Here is a 27,070-nt window from a genome sequence, read left to right as displayed (position 1 = left end):
CTATGTTTGCAGAGGAGCCTGCCCTTAGTGAATGAGCATTGTGCCTCAAAGGCAAACAAGCCAGCAGGCTGCTATATATTCATCAAAATGACAGGTCCCGGATCTGGATTTTTTATCAGAAGTCCTGGTTCAAACTCTCTGTGTGATGGAAAACCCCAACAATAAGTCTTGAGATCTTAGTAGTTTATTCATAGAGAAATAAAAGAATTGTTTGGAGACTGAGTATCAGGTTTTATGTTGTGTGAAATTCACTTTTTCTACACACAAGAAAGAACAAACATTTTACTTTTCTTGATGGGAGTTTCTGCTTTATTCTGAGGACATTTTTCTCCAAAAATGGCACTTAGCTCTCCCAAGGCTTTGTGTGAATCAGGTTTGACATTAGGGCTTATTTGGGATTAGTACATGAAGGGAGAGCAGAACTTCAGTTTGACTTTAAGTTGTAAAGTGAATGATTTTGGCCATTTTGGGACTTGAAAGAAGAATAGATAAAACAAGCTAATGAAGCATTGTGTTTGTTCAGGCAGGACATGAACTAAGTCATGTGCACTTGGCAGCTGTTTGTCAGCTGATCCACAAAACGTGAATCACAGTCAGGAATTCAAACAAAACAATTTTCTTTTCAAGTTGTTGATAAAAAGCTGTATTTTATCAACTTGATGTTTCTGAAAGTTTGAGACAGAAGCAACAAAAAAATGGTTTTCAAATACCACATGGTGGGACTTTTAACAGTGAGTTATACTGACAGAAAAACAGGTCAGTTTCATTATGAGGTCGATAAGTCGCTGGAGCAGCTTGAGATCCTAAATTGCTACAAAAAACTCAACAATCATGCCAATCTGACATCTGCAGACATGAAATCCTTTGAAACATTGATGTTGACTCAACTGAAAGCTATCACAGCCCCTCTGCTGGATTCCCTGTTTCTCCAAGAGGCCAACAGGTCAGTGGTTAATACAATGAACATGGTTCTGCACTAAATCCTGCAGCATTCTAAATCCTCAGGGACTTCTGCTTGGTTTTTATATTCCAAGAACACTACACAACAAAATCTTCTAACTCACTCTCCTGATCCCTGTTTGTTGGTGGAGTGCCAAGCACCTGAAAGACCTGAGATGGCAAGCACTTGTGGGAAAATTCAGATCTAGGATGTTTGTTTGTTTTTCCCCCACTGCTTTTCTCCCTCTGAACGGATGATTGCACCTTTGTATATTCATATGGTAAATCTCTGAAATGTGTACACAGTATAGTCATAGTGATGAGTCTGCACACAGACAGGAAAAACTGGCCCTCTGGTGCAGACAGAAAAGCCTAGAGTTTTAACATGTTCAACTCTGCTGATGACAATGGAACTGAGAATGAATGCTCTGCTCTGACACTCTTTTCTGAACAACACAGTCTTTATTAAAGGCAAATTTAAACATAGGATCAACAGCCTCCTAAAACCTGAAAGCTATTATGTTCCTGTACAAAGAGCTGTAGTTCTGAAGTATGGCCACAAACACAATCACCTCTTTAAGTTGGTTTTGGTCATTCATACATGAACCTGTCAAGTTGGCAATGTCTTGGAATGATGTGAGCTTACACATAAAAAGCCACAATCCTGGAAACAGTGTAGGAACATCAAGAAGCTCCAGAACATTATAGTGTTGACCACAGGCTACAGCATTTGTATTCAGGGATTTTGCATTATGTGGATGATCAAATTTAACTTTCTTGTTGGTGTTTGAATAATATTTGTCTATGAAGCATATTAACCTGCAACAGCGACTACTCTTCTCTATTACATGTGTTCAAATAAAACAGAATCAACTATTTCTGCATGTCAGTTGTTAAATAATTTCAAAATGCTTTAGGAAAATGTTCAAGAAAGGGAAAAAAATGCAGAAAGTAGACAGTGGAATCATAACACGGCAATCCAGCACTGTCTGCATATTTTCGTGCCACATTTCTTTTATAGGTTTAACTTTTAACTGTTCAACTCCAACTTGCCATATCCTACACTCTGTCCGTTTCTCCTATTGTACATTTGTTCATTAAAATTCATGAGATAAAGCCATTAGCCCACGGAAAGAAATCCTTTACATGACATAAAGATTAAAGGAAGTCCTATATTCCACAAAGGCTTTTCTGATTGGAAAGATTAAATGATGGCTTTTCAAGGCTGAGAAATGGCGACAGCCTTTGTATCATATAGTCTTCAGGAATTACTGTGACACTTGACGGGTTATGATGTTTGTCTTCAGCCACTAACCTCTGCAATGACTTATACACTCGCTCTTGGTGCTGTTTAAATAAGTTTAAGGACCTCAAAGTCTCCTGTGGTTCTGACAGCCTGCAGGGTGAGAAAAAAATGTTCCAGTTGATTTAAAAAAAAAGTAGTTCAAAGCAGAAAACCCAGAAAACTTAATTCTTACTTGTGCAAAGAATGGGAAAGAAATGTATTTATTCTTTGGCAAGAGATAGCAGTACATGAGCAAGTAAAAAGTGATTTATTTCTCAAGAGTAATAGACTCGTTGACTTTAAATGCTATTATCTGGAAAAGCTGTTACAGTTAACCAGACAGTGAAGGTTTATTGTTGGTGTTTTTGTTTTAGCTCACATTTTAATACAGAGTATCAATAAACCTAGAAAGCATCCTTTCAGTGTGTGCAAGCAAGTAAACGTTCGTATATAATATATGACAAGTAACTGTTTTTAACTTGTGGCTATTGTTTGATTGATACAAAGGGAGTACTTTGTTATGCAACATGTGTGTTATAAGCATTTGTGCGGAAGCAGATGTCAAAGTAATTCTAAATGACATCTGAAAAAGTAAATCCAGAATATTCGGAGTCATTAAACTCTTAGTTTTCTTATATAATCTCAATTCTTTGTAGCCTGAGAATGATTTTTGAACGATTGCTGAACCTAGATAATATATGTGTTGTGGTCTGAATTGCTTCTTTCAGTAAGAGCTTCCTTCCATATTAGCCTTGTTGCTTGTGCAACAGGAGTTAAAGAGCCTTTTCCACACAGCATGGATCCACTGTATCAGAGGCTTATGAGAATCTCATCACTCTCCATCCTTGTAATGTTTCTGTCAGTGTGCCGAATGGGAACTATTACATCCCACTGAACATCATTCACTAGATGCAGGGGCTCACATAAACGCTGTTGGTTTTATTGCACAAGATATTAGTCTATTTGTGTATTAGCACAGTGATTTGCCTCATTATGCTAATTACAATATGAGTTTGAGTTTGTCTCAAGTGTTTTGGGGTTTGTTCTAAGGATGGCAAAAGACAACTGCTGTCAAAGGAATAACATTACTTTAGTTGGAAATGTCAGCTTTTGATCTCTGGCTTTATTTCAACAACCACTTGTCATCTTGCTCATGTAAACCCAGTAATGAACTATGATTATGAATGGCCTATTTTTTATGCTTCTCTCTCATGTTGACAGACAGACCCATAACAGCAAGCCTCTGTGGCAAAAGGCAGTTGTCAGTGTGACTTATCCATCACTCGTCTGTCGTCATTAGCATTCATGGTTCATTAGCTATCAAGCACCCAATAAAAAAAAAAATGAAATTGTAGGCTATAAACTTTGTTGTGGCACTTACACACTGGCACCCACTAAACATGTTTTATTTCTTGGCCTCTGTTCTCAATGTGTGGGCCGCTAGTTTTGTATTTGTTCCTCTTCTCAATCTTATGTTTTAATTTGTCATGCATATGAAAATCTGCATGTTCTTTAAACCTGTCCTATTTGCATAACATTGAGTCTTTTGAATGTCTCTTAGTGTTCCAGATTTTGTGTTTTATTCAGGCTTTTATATGTGCAACAAATATTCTTAACATGAGGCCCCTGGTCATTTGTGTCTGAATAAACATGGTCATTTAGGTGTCCGGGATTTTGATTATGTACAATGAGGCCCTATTTATTTCATGTCATGTTTTGCTATCACATCCATTGTGATTTTTGCCAGCAGATTATTTCAGGAAGCTTATTTTTATGCCGCAGTGTCTTGGTTTCCACTGGAGTGCTCTTAGAAGCATATTTCTGAACACCTTTATAAAACTTTGTCTAGTTCCAAATGGTATTTTTAAAAACACAACACAAAAGAATATTTCAAAAATCTGGGGGAAAGACTGGATTACACTAACTGCTTTAAGTTACTGCATGCTTTCTATGATAAAAAAATCTTTTAGGATCACCTTCCTATACATTTCTCTCTTTGAAAACATTTCTGATTAACATGAAAATCATGCTTCCGTAGAAAATAGATGAGGTTAAGGAAGGGTGATAACAGCTTACCATATAATCTCTCGTTAAAGCAGGGGCACAAGGTCAGTGACTAAACAACAGATTGATTATACCTTACAGGAACTCAATCATTACATTTATTCTATTCATCCCTATTCTTATCAGATCTCAACAGCTGAAACTGAATTAATGAATCACAGGAAACTCTTTCTCATAATATTTACACGGCATAAGGAGGAAACCAAATTTTGTCTTTAAAGTTTTATTACAAAAATAAAACTAAACCAAGAAACTAGAATCAACACTAAACAACTAAGGTGACACAACAAAAATAAGACTAACTCTAATAGTTTAGGGAATATTCTTCTGAGGAATGACTAGTTAGTAACTACTTTGAATGAGGATTTATCAAGATAAAACAGCAACAAGTAATACTTCAATAATCTAAGATGAAATAGTGATTATTAGCTTATCTGAACCAAAAGAATTCTTTGAACAGAATATTTAGATTTTAGGGTTAATGTTTTTGGTTTCTTATCTGCACAAGAATTTGGAATACTTTAAACTCTTCTGGTAAATAGTTCACTTTTGAAATTTGGTCAGAAGATGTGATTAATTCTCCCAGGTTGTGAGGTTAGTTTTGATGAAACTTCAGATTAGAAATGAATGTTATTTATTAATTTGTATCAGTTAAAATTAAATTTCCAGACCCCAAATCACTTCTTTTATCTTTATCATAACACAGATTTATAGCTGCCTCACCAGATCAGAAGCTGTGGAGGGGCCAGTCTTCACTTCATCTTTAGGGAACTTGAAGGCTTCTCAGGCCTAAACACAATCATGATGAGGAGGCAGGTTAAGGCCCAGAGCCCGTTGAGGGTCAGGGGTCAGCGTTCTGTCCAAGGTTACCTGAGGAGGGGTGATATTTGCAGAGAGTTGGTGAGGAGGCCGCTGATGCAGCAAAAACGTTTTTCTCAGGTTACAAAATGAAACAAAGACAAAACGAGGGGAAGAAGGTCTTCACACTACGAACACAAAAATGAACCTACATAATGAACTGACTGCAAAATGAACTGCCAAAACTTATCACCCTCCAAGGCTTTCTCCTCAATTTGTTATCAGGCTTTGTTTGATAACAACTGGGATATTCAAACCTTGGGATTATTCCAGAAAGGCTTTATCTCACTCTGTCCAAAGATTCTTTCAACCATAACTAAGCACAGTATTCCTGTAAGACAAAAGAGAAAAGGTTTGTTAAAATACTTGAATAATTTCTCATATGGAATATTTGCACGCAAATAATGATCAATAATCATTTCATATATTTCAGCAGATTTCCGAATCGGATAAACATAGCTCCACAAGCCTTAGGAAAGCATGTAAACAATCTGTGAATTACTGATTAGAGGTCCACAAGTGTACACACGTGTCCCAAAACAATCAAGATTCACTGAGATCAGATATAACTTCAGAGAACAGCTACTGAAAGATGACAATAAGTCAAAGGTCATGAAAAAGGGTGTCTCTTCAATCTACACTTCTCCAAGTGTCTAAAGTGAATTAGCATCTGTTTTAGCCTAGTCATATTTTAGGTATAAAAGACTTTATGCCTAAAATTTTGTTTTGTTGAAACCTCAGTTTTTTCCCAGATTCTTGCACTTTTTGTGCATAATAGACATCTTCAAAAAGGTCTTACCCCTTGTTGTTCAGACTATACTTTTATTAAAACGTCTGTCTATTCTATTAAACATATTTATGCTTATCAGTCAGTAGAGTGACATCACTAATCATGAGAAGAGAAAACAAAGTAAGCTGGTTAAATTTACAATAGTCTACTACTAGACATCACAATAGTATTCTTAAAAATGAGAGTAAACATATTTGTATCTGAGAATATGATTATTGACTCTTTTTCTGCATGTTCTTAATAATTGAGCTTTATGTGGTTCTTTGTGTTAGAACAGGTGAATCTTTTTTTTCTATTTTCTTTTTTAAAAATTCAGACTCGTTTCTGCAGATCTGGAGATTGCGTTTGGGATCATCTGCAGCTGGTAAATAGAGAATGGCCTAGTGATATTGAGAGAGACAGATGAGACCACTGTGACTTCCCCAGAGAATTCCAGGAATCAAATTTGAAAGCTATTTTCAGCTTCAATGCAAGATACAATCACGTCACCTTGGTATTATTGGATGAAATAGGATACACCCACTGCCAAGTTTGTGTTTGGGTGGGATTTGGTTTGTGTTTTTGTGTGTGTGTACAGCGAGGGAAAGGGGTGAGGAGGTTGGGTCGGCAATGTTTGAGTGAATGAGGCAGAAGAGCAGACAAAGACGTAAGATTATGTGTGTGTTTCCACATCCCTGTGAGGGTTCGGGTTTGTAATACATTTAATGCTTTGTTAACCATCTACGTCAGCCTGTCTACATTTGCCAGGACAAGTGTTTGGACTGTATTATAACCAGTCCTGTCAGCAGCACCTCTCTTTGTGGCAGTTCAGGACTTGGATAATTTCAAAACTTCCTTGTTGACTCACTGCCCCTTCAAGTGTTTGAGAATAGGCAGCTGATGGTCTGTTTGCCTGCACTGAGTGAAAGAGTAGCACAATATTTGACAGAGTCAACATTGCTAAGGGTGTTATTTTTTTTGTCTATGTCAGTCTTATGTAAGCACATCTGCAAAGAAAAGTGTACATGCATGTACAGTCAGCAGACATGGTCTTCATCACCTGACAGAGTTTTGTCCTGAGATTAGAAGTATATTTTGTTCTTTCCTTTTCACATAAACACAAAATTTCCCACTGCTGGAATAGTTAGACTATCAAAGTAGGAGGTGTGGCGACATACATCTCCTCACGCATTCCAAGCCCCATATCCTTTCACCTCCTTTGGTCACCCTCCAGTAGCCCCTCCAGCAATGCAGATCCCTGCATCTCAGCCTCCAGCATTAAAAAGACCCCGCTCCTTCTGCTGAAGCATGTTTACATAGAGGAGAGAGTGTGCTATTTCACCCTCTGCTTCTCTTTTGAGTGTCTGTTCAATAGGCAGATGGCTGTGCTTCCTTTTAAGGATCGATCGGAATAGTGGTTACATGTGTATAGCATCTCTGTAGGGTTATATTCAAGAACAAGACAGAAGGTCAGGGTTGGAATTAGACTTCACGAAATGACACTGTTTTTCAAAGTGTGGAATTTCATAGTTTGGATTGTGGAAATTGTTACGAACTGTCTGTCACTGGGGGGAATTTAATGCTCACAGTAGTTCTCTTTCCTGAAAGGTCCTCTGTAACGTTCATAAAGCTCAGAGTAATTGCAATGACAGAACCCCAACTTTTGTTTTAAAAAAAAAAAAGAAGGTATTGGAGATCATCCAGATGTAGATTTACTGTGAGACTAAAAGAAAGGTTAAGTTTAAGTTAAAGTTTGGCTTGACATATTCCTTAGCCTTTCTTCCACTGTCTCTATTTTACCTCTCTGTTTTTCTTTCTGTCTCTTTCTTTCGCATACAAATACACTACACAGGCATGTCTAAGTGTCTAAGAGTGCCATGTCTAAAGAGTTCCAGCAGCTTGTTACTAAGGCTGTCAAAAAGCACAGAGACCCACCGCAGAGGTGAGGATGTGTGTGAAATCCCATGAGCATGTAGCACAACATCCCACTTCTGTTTGCACTGTTTTCTCTCCACATTGCTGCTTTAATACTGATTCATACACTAAAGAAATTTATTTTTCTGCAGAAACATTGCTATTGGATTTGTTTAAAATGGTGTATGTATAACATATAGCTATAGGTTGCAGTTTATAAATCAATGCATTTAAATAAAATAAAAAAATCTGTGTGGCCTATATTTTCCAAGCATTCAAACATGCAAATAAAAGCTAAAAGACCCAGGATGAGGGGAATTTATTGACCTGCTTAGCATGACTATTTTGTGGAACCTTACACAAAGTCAGTGCAAGTGATGTTAAACAACAAGCTGTTCATAAAATAGTAAAGACAGAGGTTGGATTCATTTTTGTGCTAATGTCTAAAATACACATACACATACCTGAATCCCACCCTCTGCTTCCTGCTTTGTCCACATGGCATTGTGATTAAATAGACAATACTGTTTACAATTGTCATAAGGGGCCTGGAGTTTTTATTAAATATAATTTATTCTTTGCAGCTGGTGCAATTGATTTATCATATTTCTACCCTTAAAAATACTCAATAACAGCTGCTCAGCCAAAAATAAAACAACAAAAGGATTATTTACTGAGGAAGCATCACTCATGCATCTTCATGTATTTATAAACATAACTGGATGCAACTCATGTGAAACTTTGAGACAGAAGGGCACATGAAAGAGTTTTGTGTTCAAATTCACTGCATCAAATTCATTTGACTAATCTGACAAAACAAATTAGAAAAAGAGACAAAGACTGAGCAGAAGTGTCCTGCTGAACATACTCCTGCACGTGGGATCACTTCCGCTCCATCGATCTGGCCTTGACACAACCGAGATCTTTGTTGAGCGTCAGATTTTGGCTGCAGTTCCTGCACAGCCTCCTTGGCGCTGTGCATAACCTCTCACACTGATTATTGTTTCACTTCCTCACGGCGTTATTTTATCAGACCTAACTCCCGTCAGAGCTCAGTCTGTTTATGGCTCGTGGTGCCAGTGTAAGCAGGATTCAGACACAGCGCCACAATCTGGATTGCCGAAAAAAAAAAAAAAAGGACACTTCAATAAAAGCAGATCTCCTGGCTGCCCACAGTCATAAATGAGAATAAACAAGGTTAGGACAGAATAATTATGCTGAGCTGCTTCCTGGTATTAAGGGACTGGTGGGACTTCTTCCATTGTACATATGCTGCTGCTTTTGTAGAGAAAAACACTCTTCCTCCGGGATCTCCTCCTGAAGAAGAATTTACAGTAATCATATTTAGAGTTTTTACTTAAAGAGTTTTATGTACTCACATGTGAATACATAAAGTGTTACTATTTTTGCAGAAGTGAAAACGCGCCTAACACAACCGTACTATCAACAATTCCATCTTGTTTGGCTTTGAAATACTAAAACACATGAACATATTTGGGAAGTATTTTGAGAACAGAACTTTGTTTGATACAACAGAAAATTCCATCTTTCTCAAAACTAAATATCAAATCAAACTATTCCAGATGTTTTTGTTTAGATTTTAACTTTCTGAATGCACAGGGACAGCTTTACAAAGCAGGGCTGCTGAAAGTGTAAATGGCAATCAACGCAGCCCATAAAAGCCTTGTCACTTGCTGAATTTAATTTATCTAGGGTTAGAATATTAAAGATTACTTTAAGTAAACAAAAATGACTTCTCAGTTTCAAAACACAAATGGACTTTTCCTGGTTTGTGCTATTTGAACAGTGTATAATGAATTATAAACATTAAAAAAGGTTCAAGGCAAAAACAAATGTCAGTTTAAGGTTTTGAATTTTTGGGACGTCAGCAATCATATCTGTTTTCCTCATGCTTCCATTGTTTGGTGTCTTTATTATTTAGAACAAAAAGATGTGAAATATCTTTTAGACCCGTAAAATTCTGTTTTGCCTCAAGTGTCTCAAGTTTTCTTGGTTTTCTGTTTTTGTGCATTTATACTGCTTCATAACAATAACACAGTAGCTTTATGGTTGCTATAATATTTGAAAATCATTTTGTTATGTACACCTAACAAAGTTGTATCCAAACAGTTTGTTCTTTTCTCTGTGTTCTGTTCCACTGGCCAATGGTGAGCTGTTGCTTCCACAGCTAGTATTTTAGCAATGTTAAAAAGCTGGGGGTTAAAATGAAAATTTGCCCAGGCTCTTATTCAGATGTTCAACCCATCAGCACACTTTATAGAGCAGTTAGAGAGCACTTGTGTCTGAAGATTCATGTTATTACGAGAAAGTACCCTGAAAAGAGTAAAAAAAGACCTTTAAAGATGGAATATATGACACCAGATTGTCAACAGTATGAGGAGTGCAAATTCTAAAACTTCCTCCAGCATTGATAAGGATGATTTTTTTTTTTTTTTTTTTTTTTACTTGAAATCAACTCTAATCCTTACTGCAACATACTTCACACTTGGCATAAGGCATAGTGGTTTTCAAAGCCAGCTAATCATTCACTTTCTGACACACTGAAAGTTATGTACACTCACTTCTAACCCTTTTGAAAATGGCCTGATGTTCTGATATGGCTCACAAGTATGCACTTGAGTAACTCTAGCACACTTACCGTATATATTCTTTACTGTGGAGAAGTGCTTCCAGGTGTAAAAGCATTCCCCTTTTTAACTCGACAGCTCATCCTCTGATTTTGCCTCTTTGGGTGCAGAAAACCACACAACTATCACATCTTATTGTGATTTTAAGTGGCAGGCTGCTTTTGACAGAAACAATTTTGACATTTTACAGAATAAATGCCAGTGGCTTAATTTGTACGTCTCCTTAGCTTACTTTTAGCTGCTTGGAAAAGGCACAGGAGAGTGTTTTCAAACATTTGATTATTTTTATATACAGCATATTTTTACATGCTAATAAGAACAAATATGTTTATAGCTGTAAAAATCAGTACAGTTTAAAAAACAATCATATCAGTTACAGAAAAGGATAAAATTCCAGCATATAAGTGGTGTTTATCTTAAAAAGCTATAAATGATAATTTTGCTTTTAAAGATGCAATCACACAAATATGTATCTAAACAATCAGAGAGAGAATCCCTCAATTCTTTTTTTTCTAAAACATGTCTTCATTGTGAGGATTTTGATTAATTTGGTCATATAGGTAATTAACAGAAGCTGATTTAAAACACATTTGCCACTAAAAAGCAAAAGCACTGCAGTGCCAACATAAAACAATCACTATGTAAATAAAGCTGCGTGTTTATTGCAATAAACAAACTAAATTAGCCACTAAATCATAAGAAATTAAAATTTGTTTTCATAAAAAAATAGCAACTTGTGATTGCCTCAACCAGAGATTAGTAAAAATTAGAGATTTTGATTTTTTTTAATCTGTAGTTCACATTCACATTCACAGCTTCTCTTCAAACTGTTTTGAATTTTCTTGGAGCATGTTTATCCCCTGTTCATCACACACTGCTATCTGCCTTGTTTAGGGAAATTTCCCAACCATCACTTGCCAAATTAAAAATCGGTGAACTTTAGGACTTGACTTAAAGGATTGCCTGTTTGCCTCCAGCAAGGAAATCTTCTGCCAAAAAAGAGCACTAAATGCTTGTTCCTGTCAGTAGTGGGCACCTGACAGATGGCTTCAGGCTGTTTTGCAACCCTTTCTATCGTCCTCTGGCAGCAACACCATCATCACCAGCTTGTGATAGATTTAGCTCATCATAAGCTAAATAAATAAATAAGCAGCTTTCTCCAGCTTCACTTCATGACTTTCCTTATAAAAGTTCAACAAACAGTACATTGTTATCTGTGTGTCTGCATTTTATACAACAAAACAGGAAATGTGTTAGTGTTTGCTTTCTTTGAGTGAATCAAACTAAGGTTTGTGTCTTAAATGGCAAAACTAATAATAAAAAAAAATTTTTTTTTAGTTTTTTAATGATCATAATTCAATCATTTTTTATTTCTTAGAATTTTATTTTAGGTATTTTAGAATTGTTAACCTTTATACAAAATGTGTTGCTGTGGAACCCTAACGTTACACAATGTAAACAGCGATTGGGGAAAAGATTTTTTTTCTTTGAGTACTGCAAAAAGATTTTCAATTTCAGAAAACAAATACAAATCTCTTAAGATGTAAGGTTAAGTATGAAATAGATCTTTAAATCAGCCTTTTTACATGTTCTTTGTAATTTTGTGAGGGCGGTCATTGAGCTTCAAGTCAGCAATCCACCCGCAATGTGTTAAATATTTAATTTGCTGTTTTTTGCTGTTGTTTCAGATGCTGCTAATGCATCAGCTACTAACATAATAATAATGAAAAAAAAAACACCCAGCTTGATCTATTTTTTCCACATGGGCGGTTCAACTTCACTTCAAGCTCGGGTCCTCTACCAGAGGTCTGGGAGCTTGAGGGTTCAGTATCTTAGCTGTTGTCTGAGGTTGTTCCTGGGATCTGTTGGAGCCACTCTTCCAGTTTGGGGGTCACAGCAGTGAGTGCTTCACTGAGGTCTTGACTCTCCACAACTTCTCTGTTTCCTCATTCAGTCCTTGGTTTTTCTCCATCTTCTTGTGCTCCTTCTTCCTGATGTTACAGTCGCTTGGCATTCTTACACCTATCACCACTTCCTTCTTCTGTGGCTTCTTGACCACCACGATGTCCAGTTGGTTAGCTGTTGGTTAGCTTAAGGCCAACCTGGACACACCCAGTCTCAGCTGATTTTGGAAGCTAAACAGGGTTGGGCCAGGTTGGTACATGACTCGTTTTTCTCGCTCCTTTTTTAGCCTTTTGATTTTAGGAAGTAACTTTTTTTATTGTGTACATGGCCTGTGTTTACATCTCTGCTAAAATAATTTAACCTATATATAAACAATTAGTAGCTATTTAATAAATCTCCACCAGGTATTGTGTGTTTCAGCAATGTTTCATCTTATAACTTCACCTCACAGCACAACAAAACACTTCAGAAATACTGTGACTTAGCGAGTGACTCAAATGTGCCTTTAAGACTGATGTGATCTTTATGTGCTGTCTTTGTTTTTATGCTTATATTTGGTTTACATGTGCTTTATGTTCCATGCTATTTTCTGTTGTGCCCTATTAATTTATGAATCATCAAAATCAGTACATACCAAAGGGTTGTTCAGACGTTTTTTTTATAGAGGTAGTTTTAAGTTCATGGTTGTTGCTTTCTTTTATACCTAATTTTAGCATAGCTACTATACCATCAATTGATTATTTTTTGAGAATCTGATATAACGTACTTTGTCCTGAGTACTACAATTTGGGCTTTGCAGCAAGTATTCTTTTTCATGCAGAGTAGACAAAATCAATACCTCCACAGTCTTTTGGCTCTACTGGCTACATCACATTGTTTCTCCTAAACAAGCACCCTCACCTTATTTGCCATGGATGGTTTTTATCTAGGCATGGTAACATTACTGTCCCGTATTGTGAAACAGTGCATCATCAAATTCTGAGATACTCACATAATATTTTAAAATAATTTAGAATTCCTAATAAGAGTTCACCTAAGTCATTATTGTTTTGAATACATGACCAACATTTTTCACTCAGTCTTATTTTTAGCCAAAAAGCAGAAATATCTACTTTTTACAATAAAGTCCAATTAAAACAGTAATCACAAAACTATTGCTTACATCCTAATATATGTGCAGTCAGCCTGTTCTTTTGAAACTGCAGTGCATGAAATTCTAATTTAACCTACATATCCAATTATCTACCCTTTTTCTGTTTATGTGGTCAGAGTGTTTTTTGTTTTTTTTGTTTGTTTTGACTGGTGTGGTTGAATGTAGTTCTATTTTCCTTGATAGTACATTCTGTTGTGTTCAAGCTTTTTATGCTTGAGTTGGTTTAAAAACAATGCCTGATTATGGTAAATGTAAAAAGCCCTATCTGTGTCCTGATGTCTTGCCGCATGTGTTTGGAGCTATGAGTGCGCGTTACATAAAGGAGCAAATGGAAACCAACAAGTCCATGTTGGACCTCATATGCCTGTACCGCTGCTCTGCTAAATTAGTTTACTAAAAATAGAAACCTAATAGAATAGCAGTCTACCCAACTCCCACCACCTGGCCTATAGTCACCAATTTAGATGGATCCTTGGACCCAGCTTGGATTGTGCTGTCCAACCATTCTGGTACAAATGCCTCAAAATAAAGGAATAAGCTGTGTGGCAACCCAGTAAATGAGTATTGATCTCTCTGTGTACCTGAGACCATTACAGCTACGTGCCTGGGTGTTAAACTTGAGGTATAATATAGGATTTGAGGCTGACACCATAATGCCATCACTGCAATATCAGCTGCTTATTGAAATCTCGTCCATATAATGCATGTGATCTCATGTGACATATGGCTTTCCAATTAAAACACTGCTTAATTGCAGAGGTAAACAAAAGCCAGCCAGAGTATTTCGAGCAGCAAGGCTTTTTTTGTTTGTATGTTTTTAGTTTTTTTCATCAAGGATGGCATGAAAATGTCTAGTAGCTGAGTCAGAGGCAGCCTCAGCAAGCTATAATTTATTAATTCATAATTTTGTTTTCTGTTGTAAAATAGAATATAGATTGCCAGTACATCTGCAGCCAAACAACCTTATTTTCTCCTTCTCAGTCAATGTAATCATTATATTTTTCCGTTGCTTTATCATACCAGTGTGATGTTTTCTATAAAGTATTTCATCTAATGAACTCGTTTTCATTTTTTAATGCACAAAATACACATACAGAAGCACAGACAGTCTGACATTCTGCTTTTTACTGTAGGATCCAGTTTTTCCTTCCTTGCTCTGTAAACTTCCCATGTCTGGATTCCCCCATAAAGAACAGTACGTGACTCACTGTTCTTTTGCAAGTCAGAGTTTCTTCATTCAAATAAAAGTCGCTACTTGTTTGTCTAAAATCTCCTTTCAACCGTAAGTTTTTTTCAACCTGTCAAGGTTGAAAACTGAAGACAAATTTCTGCACTTCTAAAGCTCTTATCTTCACACAGACACATTTTGCCCTTGTAAACCAGTTAAGAGTTGTTCAGCTTTCATTAGCAACACATTGCTATATCACAAGCTCTGTAAAATTTTACTTTGTAGAAAGTTTAAAGCTGACTTTGTACTGTTAGGAGGATTTTAAATTTGCCATTTATGATAAATGCCGCATTTTCTAACAGGCAATCTTGTTTTGCGCTTGTGTGATTTGTCTTTTTTTATTTGCTGATTTTGTTTGTGTGCATGGATGTAGTGTTTATCCCTGTGTATGTATGCTTCACTCAGTGTTTTACTTTAAGTGAGCAAAATCCCATACAATACGATGACTGAGACATGTGTGATATGGGAGAAAATATTGTCCGTATATGTGCATGAATGACGTGGTGTGTGTTTGCAGCCTGGACAGCAGGGGGCCCTTTTGATAATATTTGTAGCAGTGTGTGCTCAGTGTCACAAACGTCTGTGAGACACCGCTGGCTACTGAGGTTATTTAACAACTCTCTGGGAGGTCTGGGATTCTAGACACAGGTGCAGCACTTTGCTTCAAATGTCTCTCCCTGAAGATAAAATATCGTGTGAGAGCAATTGTCATTTTTTTAACAGTATGGGACTGCTGTGGTCTTACATATTTGTGCAAATAGTGTTGATAGCAGTTTGGATGGGTTAGAGGAGAGGTTGGGTGTTTTTACTTGTAGCAGGTTGTTTCTTTATTGTTTTATACAAACTGGCTTAGATAAGTCAGTTTCTTTAGTGCAGTTATTGTGTTTTAAAATGAGCTGCTGTACTCCAGCTGATAGTCCTTTTACCAATCACGTTTTAGAAGATTATTCGATGGTTTTGTGTATAAAGTCATTTTTGTCAATCTTTTACAATAATCTGCAAAGGAAATTTTGTGAATTGTTGGATGTTATTTTAAGAATTGCCAAATACCAAAACATTTCGATAGACTAATGCTCCCCTCATTGTAACAGCTACAGCAAGACAAAATATTCTAAATTGAAACTAAAAGGTTGATTCTTCTTGAAAAACAAAAGACTGTGGTAATTTCACAAAGTGCACAACTGTTTTACATTGTAGACAACCATTAAACAACAACCTCAAATTTTGCATGAAGCTCCTTAGTGTGCTTGCATCTGATTTACAGTGAACATCCACCACCTTTTATATACCCAGGGTGCAGTTTCAAAAAGTATTTTTGCAGAATTGGCAGCAACGGAAAAATATATTGCCAGTATGACAGTAAAGTGTCTGCAATTTGCTGGATGTCATGAGAAACAGGTGTTGATTACAATCTCTCTTCCTCTTTCCCTGGAGGCTGTATAACCTTGTTGAGTTAGATGTCAAGTTGTGATAATAATATATGGCTAGATATCAATTCAATGTGCATACAAATTGTTCCAAACTGTTCTAAAATTTAATATAGAATATAATACAGAAAGAGAAATTAGTCACAAAATATGCTTGTCTAATAAACATACCTAACTTAGAATAATAGAAAAATAGCTTCACCTATTGGTGAGTCATGGGGTTTGCAAGTGTATTCATGTATCCTTTTTTATTTTATTCCTCTTTGTTCTTCTATCACCCCCTTTTCATTCTTTGCTTCTTCCTTAGGTACCATCTCTTTATTGTTCCCTTTCCCCCCTCTTACTTCACTTTTCTGTCATTCTATTCAGAATATGCCAGAACACAACAATGAGCTCCAACAGCACAGACCCTGGTCTCCTTTTGACTGCCAACCCCTCACCACCGGTGGCCGGAGCTTATCCACAATCCAATGCTTTTCATAGAGGAGAAATTGAAGGAGGCTCATGGCCGGGTTTTCATCCAGATGCTGCTGATGACAACTCCTCTTTCCCCAACACGTCACAAATTGGCAATGTAACAGCAGTCCTTGACCCCCTGGGCGGCCATCATGTGTGGCAAGTTGTTGTCATTGTCTTGCTGACAGGCACACTGTCTCTGGTCACCATCATTGGTAATATGCTGGTAGTGGTGTCCTTCAAGGTTAATCGCCAGTTAAAGACAGTCAATAACTACTTCCTTTTGAGCTTAGCTGTGGCTGACCTCATCATAGGGATAATTTCTATGAACCTCTACACACCTTATCTTATAATGGGCTACTGGGCAATGGGCACCTGGGCCTGTGACCTTTGGCTGGCTATTGACTATGTTGCAAGCAATGCATCAGTTATGAACCTTCTAGTCATCAGCTTTGATCGCTACTTTTCAATAACCAGGCCTTTGACCTACCGGGCCAAACGAACCACAAAGCGAGCTGGGATCATGATTGGATTAGCCTGGCTTGTTTCTCTAGTTCTGTGGGCCCCAGCCATCCTGTTGTGGCAGTATTTTGTAGGTAAAAGGACAGTGCCCCCAAATGAATGCTATATTCAATTTCTCACAGAGCCAATTACAACCTTCTGCACAGCTATGGCAGCTTTCTATCTGCCGGTGACAATAATGATTATTCTCTACTGGCGCATTTACAAGGAGACCCAGAATCGTACAAAAGAGTTAGCTGAGTTGCAGGGGTCCGGAGGTCGTGGTGGGATAGGCAAAACAGTTGGAAATATGGGGAGTGAAAGAGCTCGTTTTGTGCATCAAACAGGAAGTTCCAGAAGTTGTGGTAGCTTTGAGTTGACCAGGTCATCAAAGAGAAGGAGTACATGTCAGGAGTTTGTTGGGCGATTCCACTGCTGGCCTGGAGTTCGTTCCTGGAGACCTGGTAGTATTCGTCAAGGAGATGGTGATCCAGACCAGAGCAGCAGTGACAGCTGGAACAACAATGATGCTGCAGTCTCTTTAGATCACTCTGGGTCCTCAGAGGATGAGGACTGTGGTGGAAAAGAGATGATTTCCCAGAGTCATGCCATCTTTTCCATTGTTCTTAGCCTCCCAGGCATTAGAGCTGCTGTTAACTCTCAACTTACCTCATGTGAGGATCTGGATGCAGCATCAGAAGAAGACCCATTGAAGGGAGCTGAGTACAACCGGGACAGCTTGTCAACAGTCACCACCACTACCACTACTCCCATAACACCTGAGGGCACAAACAGTACAGAAAACAGCTACAACCAACGCTACTGCTCACGCAAGACACAATCAATGTCCACTATTCAGGCTAAGTCTAACCAAGGGCTCCTTGATGGTACCCCAACAGCCACTACCACTGACACCACTGCCGCTAGCACAGCCTCTAAGTCCTCCTCCATCCCATTGTCTTTTAAAGAAGCAGCAATGGCTAAGCGTTTTGCAGCTCGAACCCGAACTCAGATCACCAAGCGAAAACGTATGTCTCTAGTGAAGGAGAAGAAGGCAGCTCAAACGCTCAGTGCCATCCTCTTTGCTTTCCTCATTACATGGACACCTTACAACATCATGGTGTTGATTAATGCCTTTTGCAAAACTTCATGCATCCCAGAGACCCTGTGGGCAGTGGGATACTGGCTATGCTATGTCAACAGCACAGTCAACCCCATGTGCTACGCATTGTGCAACAAAACCTTTCGTACAACCTTTAAGATGATACTGTTGTGCCGCTGGGATCAGAAGAAAAGAAGGAAGCAGCAGTTCCAGCAGAGGCAGTCAGTGGTCTTCCACAGGGGGATTCCCAGGAAGTCTACATAAATGACTGAAAGTTCAGATGGATTACAGAGTTTTAAAAAATTTAACACACAAGGAGTAAAATAAAGGAGTCTCCATATTGTTGTTTCTGTGGAGTTTCTTTGCTTAGGGATCTTTAATGTCCTTCTCTGCTGTTATGTTCAATTACAGCAACACTACGTGCTGGTCTTGCAATGTGTGTTAATGTCGGTGCATCCATTTACTGTGGCAACAGGTTACGTACGTGTGTGAAGGCTTGTCAAGGGTGAAGTACACAGATGAAACCTTTTTCTTTCTCCTTGGAGAACTCTTTAACACTTCACACAAGTGCGGCTAAGAGAAAATGAGTGGGAAAATATCTGTAAAGGGCTTTTAAAATGCATTGCAGGAGATATACTGAAGTGCAATTGACACAAATTTTAAGCATGTCTATGTCACGGGTTGGGGATTGTATTTCTTATTATTTTTTCTTGGTGGGTAGCTAGATTTGTAATGTGTAGTGTTTCTGTAATTTGTTCTGGAGAGCCATGGTAAAAGGAAAAAAAGTGAAGACTCATGTTCCGTGGCTTCTACATTTTCCCAGTTTGCAGTGACTTCTTTTTCACTGGCATGTGTTTTTACCAGAACTTCCATGGGTTACCTTTCTACATGGATCTAACTCTCCTGCACATTATGGGATATAAAAAACTGTGTTCTAACTTTCAATCAACAGAGACTTGTTATTTTTGTGATATTCATCTTTGATTTTATAGGTACTTCAAAACTTTTGAGCCAATTTTGAAAACAATATTCTTTTGATGAAGTGAGTTGTGAATAGTCTGTGTGGCACCACAGTCAGTGAACTGCTGTTGTGTGTAATGTGATTGTTGTGGTTTTTAATGGTGGACACAATGAGTACATTGGTTGTGTTTTATGTGCTTACAGTTTCCTGTCAAAAACAATGATAATACAATGATGATATCCTGTTTGTGTAACTTTGGATATGTCTGAATAATACACTAAGATTACTTGCACACACAAAAATGTTTTTTTTTAAAAATACATTTGTTTGTATTTATGCCAACTTTCAAATTTCTACAAAGTTATTTAAGGAAGGTTTTGGTAGAACGGGAACAATCTTTGCTACAGAAGAGCGATTGCAGCCTCTAGTGGCCAAGTAAAGGTCTGCTGCCGAAAGTGTAATTTCAACATCTATGTTGCAGAGTCAAAATTCTGAATAAAATACAAAAATATTCTTTCATACATTAAAATATATATTTCTTTTCCACATTGTTTATTTTAAAAAATGTCTCATGCGTGCTTGTCATGCAAAACAACAGCCACAATCCAAGGTAATATATTTGTCATTTTACTACTTTTTGGTTGGCTTCTGAAAGATAATTGTTTTTTAAAATTATTGTGACATATAATGTGTATATACGGTTGACACCTGTTTTGGAATACAGTGTCATATTGTGTTTTTTTGTTGTTTTTTTTTAAATCACAGACAATTTCCAAACATCACACACCAACCACCAACAGTCAATCTAAGGTTGTTGAATTTATTTAAATTTTATTTCTAATGCACATTATGTTTTTCTTGTTTGTTTTTTTCCGTATTGCTACACAATACTGACACATTTGTGTCAGTCTTGTTAATTTGCTAAATATGCTGAAGGCAAAAGAAAATTTGTAATGTAACTTAAACCATATAAAGACAAAGGTTTGACCGTCATAAATGAGGTGGTCAAAATTATGACATGACTTTGAATTTTGTGCGCATGAAATGTGGGGTGGGGGTGTGCCTCCAGCAGGGAGTTCAGAAAGTATTTAGATTCCTTTCATTTTTTCAATTTTGATATGTTTCAGCTTGATGCAATAATCATTAACATTATTTTGTTTTTTCTCTCAATAATCTATATGTAATTCCTCATGACTGAGTGAAAACAAATCAAATAAAATTTTGTAAATTTATTAAAAATTAAAAACTAAAGTATCACATTTACACAGTAAGTATAGGACCTTTTATAACAATGTTTGCCTCCCATTCTTTTATCACCTGAGACAGGGTTGTTGCAAAGCACAGATCTGGGAAAACCTACAAAAACATTTTATACAGTCGGCTCCACAATTCTCAAAAAGACGTTTGGCACAACCAGGACTCCTCCAAGAGCTGGTTTCCCAGTCACACTAACCCGAGGCCTAAGTGAGGGAGGAGAGCAAAAAATCTGTTGGTCACTCTGACAGAGCTACAGAGAATCTGTGTGGAGATCACACTCAGTTCCAGAAGGACAATCTAACTGCAGACCACCAATCTTGGCTTTAAGGCAGTGTGGCTGAATGGAAGCTTTTTCTTGGCGCAAAATACTCAAAAGTTTGCCTGAAGGACTGCCAGACAGTGAGGAGCCAGATTCAGTCGTCAGATGAAACCAATATTGAATAGTTCGGCTTCAATTCTAAACATTGTGCCTGAAGGAAACCAGATACCACTTACCACCTGCACAACACAATCCTTTACAGTGAACTATGATGGTGACAGCATCATGCTGTGAGGTTGGCTTTCAGAAGTAGAGATTGGAAAACTGGTCAGGGTTAGGGAAAAGCCAGAAGAAATAAAACAGATATCCTCAATGAAAAGCTGTTCTACAGTGTTCAGGACCTCAGACTAGGCCAAAGGTTTTACCTTCTAACATGACAATGACCCAGAGGACTTAAAGACAATGTAGGACGGCTTCAGGTCAACTCTGTAAATGAGTGGCTCAGCAAGATCCCTCACTCAAACCCAATTGAACATATCTGAGGAAACCTGGAAATTTCTGTCCCCAGATGGTTCCCATTGAACCTGACTGGGTGTGAGAGAATTTCCATAGAAGAGTGACAGACAATCCCTCAGTCCAGGTATGTAAAGCTTGTTGCATCAAACCCCAAAAGACTAAGGCTGTATTTGCTGCCAAAGGTGCTTCAACTCTCAGTACTAAGTAAGGTCTGAATACTTGTGTAAATGTAATATTCACTTTTTTTTATTCTTAATAAATTTACAATATTGTAATTGTTTTTGCTTTGTCGTTATGTGATGGTGCATTTAGATTTTGGGGTAAAAAATGAATTAATAAAACATAGCATCAGGCTGGAACATAATAAGTGAAGGGGTTGTTTTTTTTTTTTTTTGAATGCACTGTATTTTATACTTTAAACACAGTGTGCTTCAGTATCATAGTACATCATCATAAATTATTTTCTATCTACCTAAATTTATTTCTTTTTAAGTATGCCAGTCAATAAATAAAAAAACAAAAAATGTTTTGTTTTGTTTGTGTCACAAGTCATGAATGTTCAAATTTTTGTTAATGTTTGCTCTTGTTTTTATCTTAAATCACACCAGGCAAATTAAAGTAAATAACTTGTGTTTATTGCTTTTTTTCTTTCACATTTGAGACCGCAGCATGTCATCCTGCAGGAGCTGAACAGGCAAAACAAAATGAGTTTCTAGTGATTGAATACGCGTTCTCCACGTCAAAATATTTAGTAACATAAGTCTGAGTTTGTAAGTGTTGAATGATAAGATGATGAGAAAAGTGCAAATTATTTTATTTTTATTGCCACTAAATGATGCCATAAATCTTTGTGCTAACTTTATAATAAAAGTTAGCTCTCTTGAGTGTGTTGTTTTAATTTCTGTTGCAAAATATTTTTGTCATGCTTCTTATTAGCATATGGTAAATTTAATAAAGTTCTGATAGCAAATTTTTGAACGTCAAGGAATGCAAAACCATCAGCATTTTATTTTATGAGTTTGGCCATAGCTCTACAAACTTTTAATTTTAAATTTTCATATTTTAATGGTTTCTTGACATAATCTCTAAAATTCTGCAAAAAAGAAAGAAAAACTTGAATCAAGAGAAAATAGGGATGAACCCCCCCCCCCTTTTTTTTTTTTTTTCATTGAGGCTTTTATTGCATGAAACTGCTTTTGGAAATATAAACTATTGTTTCTGTTCTACTTAAGATACACTTTTAGCTATTTTTAATACAAGAAAACCTTTTTTAAACCCATGTCATGGAAGTTAAAGGTTTTTTTTTTCATAGAGACTTTGCAGACAGAAATATATTTTGTCTTTGATGCTGATAGTTTAAAAAAAATATATTATTAATGAAATAAATAGCTTATAATTGTTAAGGGAAAACAAAATATTCAATTTTTTGTATGGTTGCATTGACTGTATTCAGCTCTAAGAAAACTGTTGATCTTTTTCTTTCAATACACTGGTCTTGTTGTGGCTTAAGCATGTGGAAGTTGCAGCTGAAACTCATTTCCTGATTGGAAGGAAGAACTTAAAAGTAGCACCACTTCCAGAAATGAAAAGTAAAGGGGATTGGTGTTGTTGTTTTAAGCAGAAAGGAGTGACTTAAACCTTTAGTGTATGTATGATTCCCATCTTACTGTTCAGCAGCAAAGTTGATGTATTGAGTGTCTAATTTCTACAGAATAAACATAAGAGTGGTCTTTGACTTTTACACACTTATGTGCATTCCCCTGATGAGGCCTGATGAAGTCAGTGAAGGAAATCGTAGACGAAATTAAACAGAAGATGGCCTTGGAGACTGAGCATGTGATGAAGAAAATACCAACTTCATGTGACCCATGGTTAAGGAGCGGCTCACAGACAAACACCCATTTGTGTTTTCTTCAGTCAGCACTCAGCCAGCGAGAATCCAGCCGTCAGGCAAGTACATCTCAATTTAAAATGTTTAAAACCTCTTAAAAAGCAACTTATTCAGTATTTTATTACTTTCTTGTTTGTGGTTTAAATATATAGAACATTGTGGTGACATTGAGCCTTATTTTAAAAAATGTTCTTACTTGTTACTTAGAATTTGAAGCATAAAAACTAGAGTGACTAAGATAGGCAAATTGAAACTATTTATCTTCTGTATTTTGTGCCATTTGAATTATGGATTGGGCTTCAATAATAAACTGGCTTTAAGCCAGTATGGGAGCTAAACAAGTGACTTAGATCATGTTTTTATTATTATTATTATTATTATTATTATTTTGCAACATGTCAGCATTGGTTTCTAGTTTTAGATCATAAGTTTTCTTTCTCAACATTATTGACTAAAAACAAGCTACTATGTTCAAATATTTTGAAGGACTTGCAAATTTTTAAAAACATTTCTGCTCCAAAGGCTTGAAAAATGGGCTTAAGTTTAACTAATTTTCCCCCCTCCCAAAAAAGAAAAAAGAGGGGGAGGGGTTGTATTCAGTGTCACTTTTTTCCCCCCCTCATATTTACCAAAATGTATTTTATACAGAAACTCAGGAAACAATACCAAAAGCTTTGAGGCCAAAACTAAAAATGTGTGCATTATCAGGGACCCTACAATAAGAAGTACAATACTATTTAAAAGGCTGAACACACGTAGATGTGTTCAGACTTGCGCGTGTTCATGTAAGTTCAATAATTCATAAACTAAATAAGAAAGCAAATTGTTGTGACTTTGACCTCTTTCTTTGCCTCAGATTGTGCAGATCTGCTCCCTTCTGGATGAAGCCAAAGAGGTCATAATGCACAGTATTAAGACAGTCGAGACTCAAGTTCCCGTTCTTAAAGAGAGTTTTTTCACTAGCACCTTCAAAGGCAGGAGGAAGAGCAGTGTCACCCACATCCTTCGGAAGCAGCACTCAGTCTTTAATCAGCAGCGATGCATTTTAGAGAATCAACAGCAAAGCCCTAAGCAGATTCATCCCAGTAGGATTGAAAATGGAGCTGGGCAGCAAACTCCAGAGCATCAGCGGCTTGCTCGCTCCATCAGCATCCCGTTATGCAAGACGGCCGAGTCTGCACAAGCAGATGGGAACAGAAAGGAGGGGCTAAACGAGAGAGAGGATCAGAGGATGAGTGAGGCTGTGCGGAGGAGGAGGGGAGAGCCCGTAGCTGTCAGTGCCAGTCTCCTCCCCCTTTCATCATCAGCATCAGCAGTGCTGGGGGAGCCAGCATCATCCTCACAGCTGCTTTCAACTGCGCTTGGCAGACGGCAGGGAAAAGCCAGCTCTGACAGAGCTTTGACCAACCAAGAAGCAGCACCAGCTCAGGAGGAAACCCAGACATTCCAGTCTCGACCACAACAGCATGGCCTTATAGCCAAGGGTGTTCGCCTGCTTAGGAACATGGGGAACCAGGAAGCAAAGCAGAAGAAAGGAGGAAGTAGTGTTGGAGCAGCAGGGGATGTCTGCTGTGAGGATGAGGCTGATGAGAGAGAAGTGGACAAACAATCGAAAAAGTCCAATAACAAGATTAGCAAAAAAGGAGAATATAGTAAGAAGAAATCAAAGGCAGACTCGAAGGGTTCTGTGTTTTCTGGCATAAAAATAAGGAAAAGTTTATCCAAAGTGAAAGGTGTGTATAAGGATGACACGTTGGAAGATGGGAGATCAGCACATGTTGACAAGGATGAGTTCAAGCCTGGTACAGAGACAAGCCAGCCGCCTGAGGAGATGCCATCAGATTTTGAAGGGGATCCAAGTCATTTAAATGCAGAAAGCCAACAGTCTATGGAGGAGTTTGGCCGAAAAACAAGCTCTGGATCAGATGCTGACCTGTACAGTTTCCACTCAGCGGCAGAAACTGAAGATCTTCTTTCTGACATCCAGCAGGCCATTCAGGACCAAGGTATAGCCAGTGACAGGATATTAGAAATAGTGCCCAGGGCTTTATCTGAAGGGTTGACCTCTAAGGTGAGTGAAGTTCCTGAGTCACGAATATCTCCCAATCATTTTAATCTGGAGAAGGGGTTGTTTTCTCTATCTGCTGGTAATGAAAATAGGAAAAAAGAGAATGCCATACCTCTATCAAGAAATTCATCAAGTGAGAGTGGTCCACCATCTTCTGCTCTGGACACAGAGAGAAGCAGTGGCAGCATATTTCCAAAAACTAACAGCACCTACAGCTTTCAGGACACTACTGGCACCACTACTTCATATGAGAGTGCTGAAGAGCCTCAGGATGAGCTGGACAGCCCTGATCTGCAACCAGAACAGCCAAGTCGACGTAATTGTGGCACACAAAGCAAAAACGCATGTGTGCCATCTGTCCATTTGGATCTTGTATTGACAAGGACAGCAACTAGGACTCCCAAGAGAGCAAACAGTATGGATTTTTCTATTGAGAGGGATGAAGATGAAAGTGTGAAACCAGATTTCCGTTCCCTTACACGGAGGAAGAGTAGCATGTCATTCAGCCATTTCACAGCAGACAACCCAGCTGTTTCTCAGCCTAGAAGGCCATCTGCCAGCTCCCCCTCCACTGTCAAACTCTACCCTCCAGTCCACCCCTCATATGTTAAGACCACCACCAGGCAACTCACCTCTCCAGTTGGTTCCCCCCTTACAAGCCCCAATGTTCCAAGGAAAACGGATGTTATCAGCGCTGCTTCGGAATCCAACAGTGCTGAGGAGACTGGAAGGTGGAAGCAGAGGTCTTCCTCCATTAGTTCAGACCTAGAAGGGCTGGGAAAAAACCACGCTGATGTGGTCAAAGTCCTAGGGCATGACAACACAGAGAAAAGTTCCACTAGTGGGTCTTATTGGACACTGGGCTCCAGGAGAGCTCATGGAAGGAAGACTTCCACTTCAACAGCACCCTACCTAGATGCCTTCACAGGTGAGTCCTCTTTAATGCCTTATGACTGAAAACTGCAACATGATCCGATAGCAACATAAACACATCTTAGCCATTATGAATTGGTTCTGCTGATCTTCATCAACATTTTTCAGACTTTCTGAAGGTCTCTCAAAGTTAGTCTTTGGAGATTTGCTGCTTTTTTTACACGTTTTCAGTATTTGTACCCAACCATGACAGCATTTTGTTTTAAGGAATGATTGAAGTGGACAAATAGAGGACAGAAGATCTTGCTTCAACCACACAATAACTTCCAGCAGAAGAACAGCAGCTGTTCAAGATGAAAGTTTGTTTACAGTAGTGAAGAAACTTATTACCCACCCTAATACATTTTGTTAACATCAAGGCCTGCTACCAACTTTAATAATGCAGATTAGGAGTCATTCTTTTTTTAATAACATGGCTAACAATAAAAACTATGAGAAATGAATAAACATTTTAGTATGGTACAGTCATTAATTTTTAGGGATTTAGACTCTGTGCCAGGCACAAAATGTAAAAAGGTAATAAATAAATTTACCATTAAAAGCTACATTTTCTGATACTTGGTCATTTCTGAGCTGCTCAACCCCCATTCTGATATTTAGTTAACATGCAGTAACACATTAAACTGATTAAAAAAAGGCTTCTTGCTGATGTGAATTTTAATGGCTCATAAATGATGGCTGCAAATATTTGTAACATGAATTATGATTTGAAATGAAATAATTAACAGCAATACAATAAATCAATTCTCTACCAAGACGTGTTCAGAGTAAGTCTCACTTTAATGAAAACAATGTCACCCTACCCTCTGTTTTGCTGTGAGGCCTTTCAGTAGCTCAGCTGTTCTTTATGCCTTTGCCTGTGCTCATTCAGCTGAAAGAAGCTGCAGCACTCACGCACTGTGACACCAACTCACAAGTCCTCTGGCTTTAGTATAA

The 27,070-nt window shown here is 37.7% G+C and overlaps 2 protein-coding genes across 3 annotated transcripts in view; both read left to right on the top strand.

Annotated features, from left to right (window-relative positions):
- chrm3a (cholinergic receptor, muscarinic 3a) overlaps positions 1-22,380 on the top strand; it is a 78,966-nt gene extending 56,586 nt beyond the window's left edge. Inside the window, exon 3 of one of the 2 annotated variants that reach the window (XM_017427561.3) lies at positions 16,560-22,380. In XM_017427561.3, the coding sequence (XP_017283050.1) occupies positions 16,579-18,513 (1,935 nt within the window). In that variant the 5' untranslated portion in view covers positions 16,560-16,578 and the 3' untranslated portion in view covers positions 18,514-22,380. Of the gene's footprint in view, positions 1-16,497 lie in introns of both variants that reach the window. The other variant, XM_017427552.3, reaches the window with a different exon arrangement.
- Positions 22,381-22,666: 286 nt separating this feature from the next.
- The window catches only part of LOC108245256 (formin-2), a 34,252-nt gene continuing 29,848 nt past the window's right edge, over positions 22,667-27,070 (top strand). The window contains exons 1-2 of the mRNA XM_017432022.3: positions 22,667-23,192; positions 23,990-26,129. Coding sequence (XP_017287511.1) covers positions 23,016-23,192; positions 23,990-26,129 — 2,317 coding nt within the window. The 5' untranslated portion in view covers positions 22,667-23,015. The remainder of the gene's footprint in view (positions 23,193-23,989; positions 26,130-27,070) is intronic.

Source organism: Kryptolebias marmoratus, linkage group LG22 (assembly GCF_001649575.2).
Source record: "Kryptolebias marmoratus isolate JLee-2015 linkage group LG22, ASM164957v2, whole genome shotgun sequence".
In the NCBI taxonomy this organism is placed as follows: domain Eukaryota; kingdom Metazoa; phylum Chordata; class Actinopteri; order Cyprinodontiformes; family Rivulidae; genus Kryptolebias; species Kryptolebias marmoratus.
Note: the sequence above shows the minus strand (reverse complement) of the source record. Positions and strands in the feature narration are given on the sequence as shown.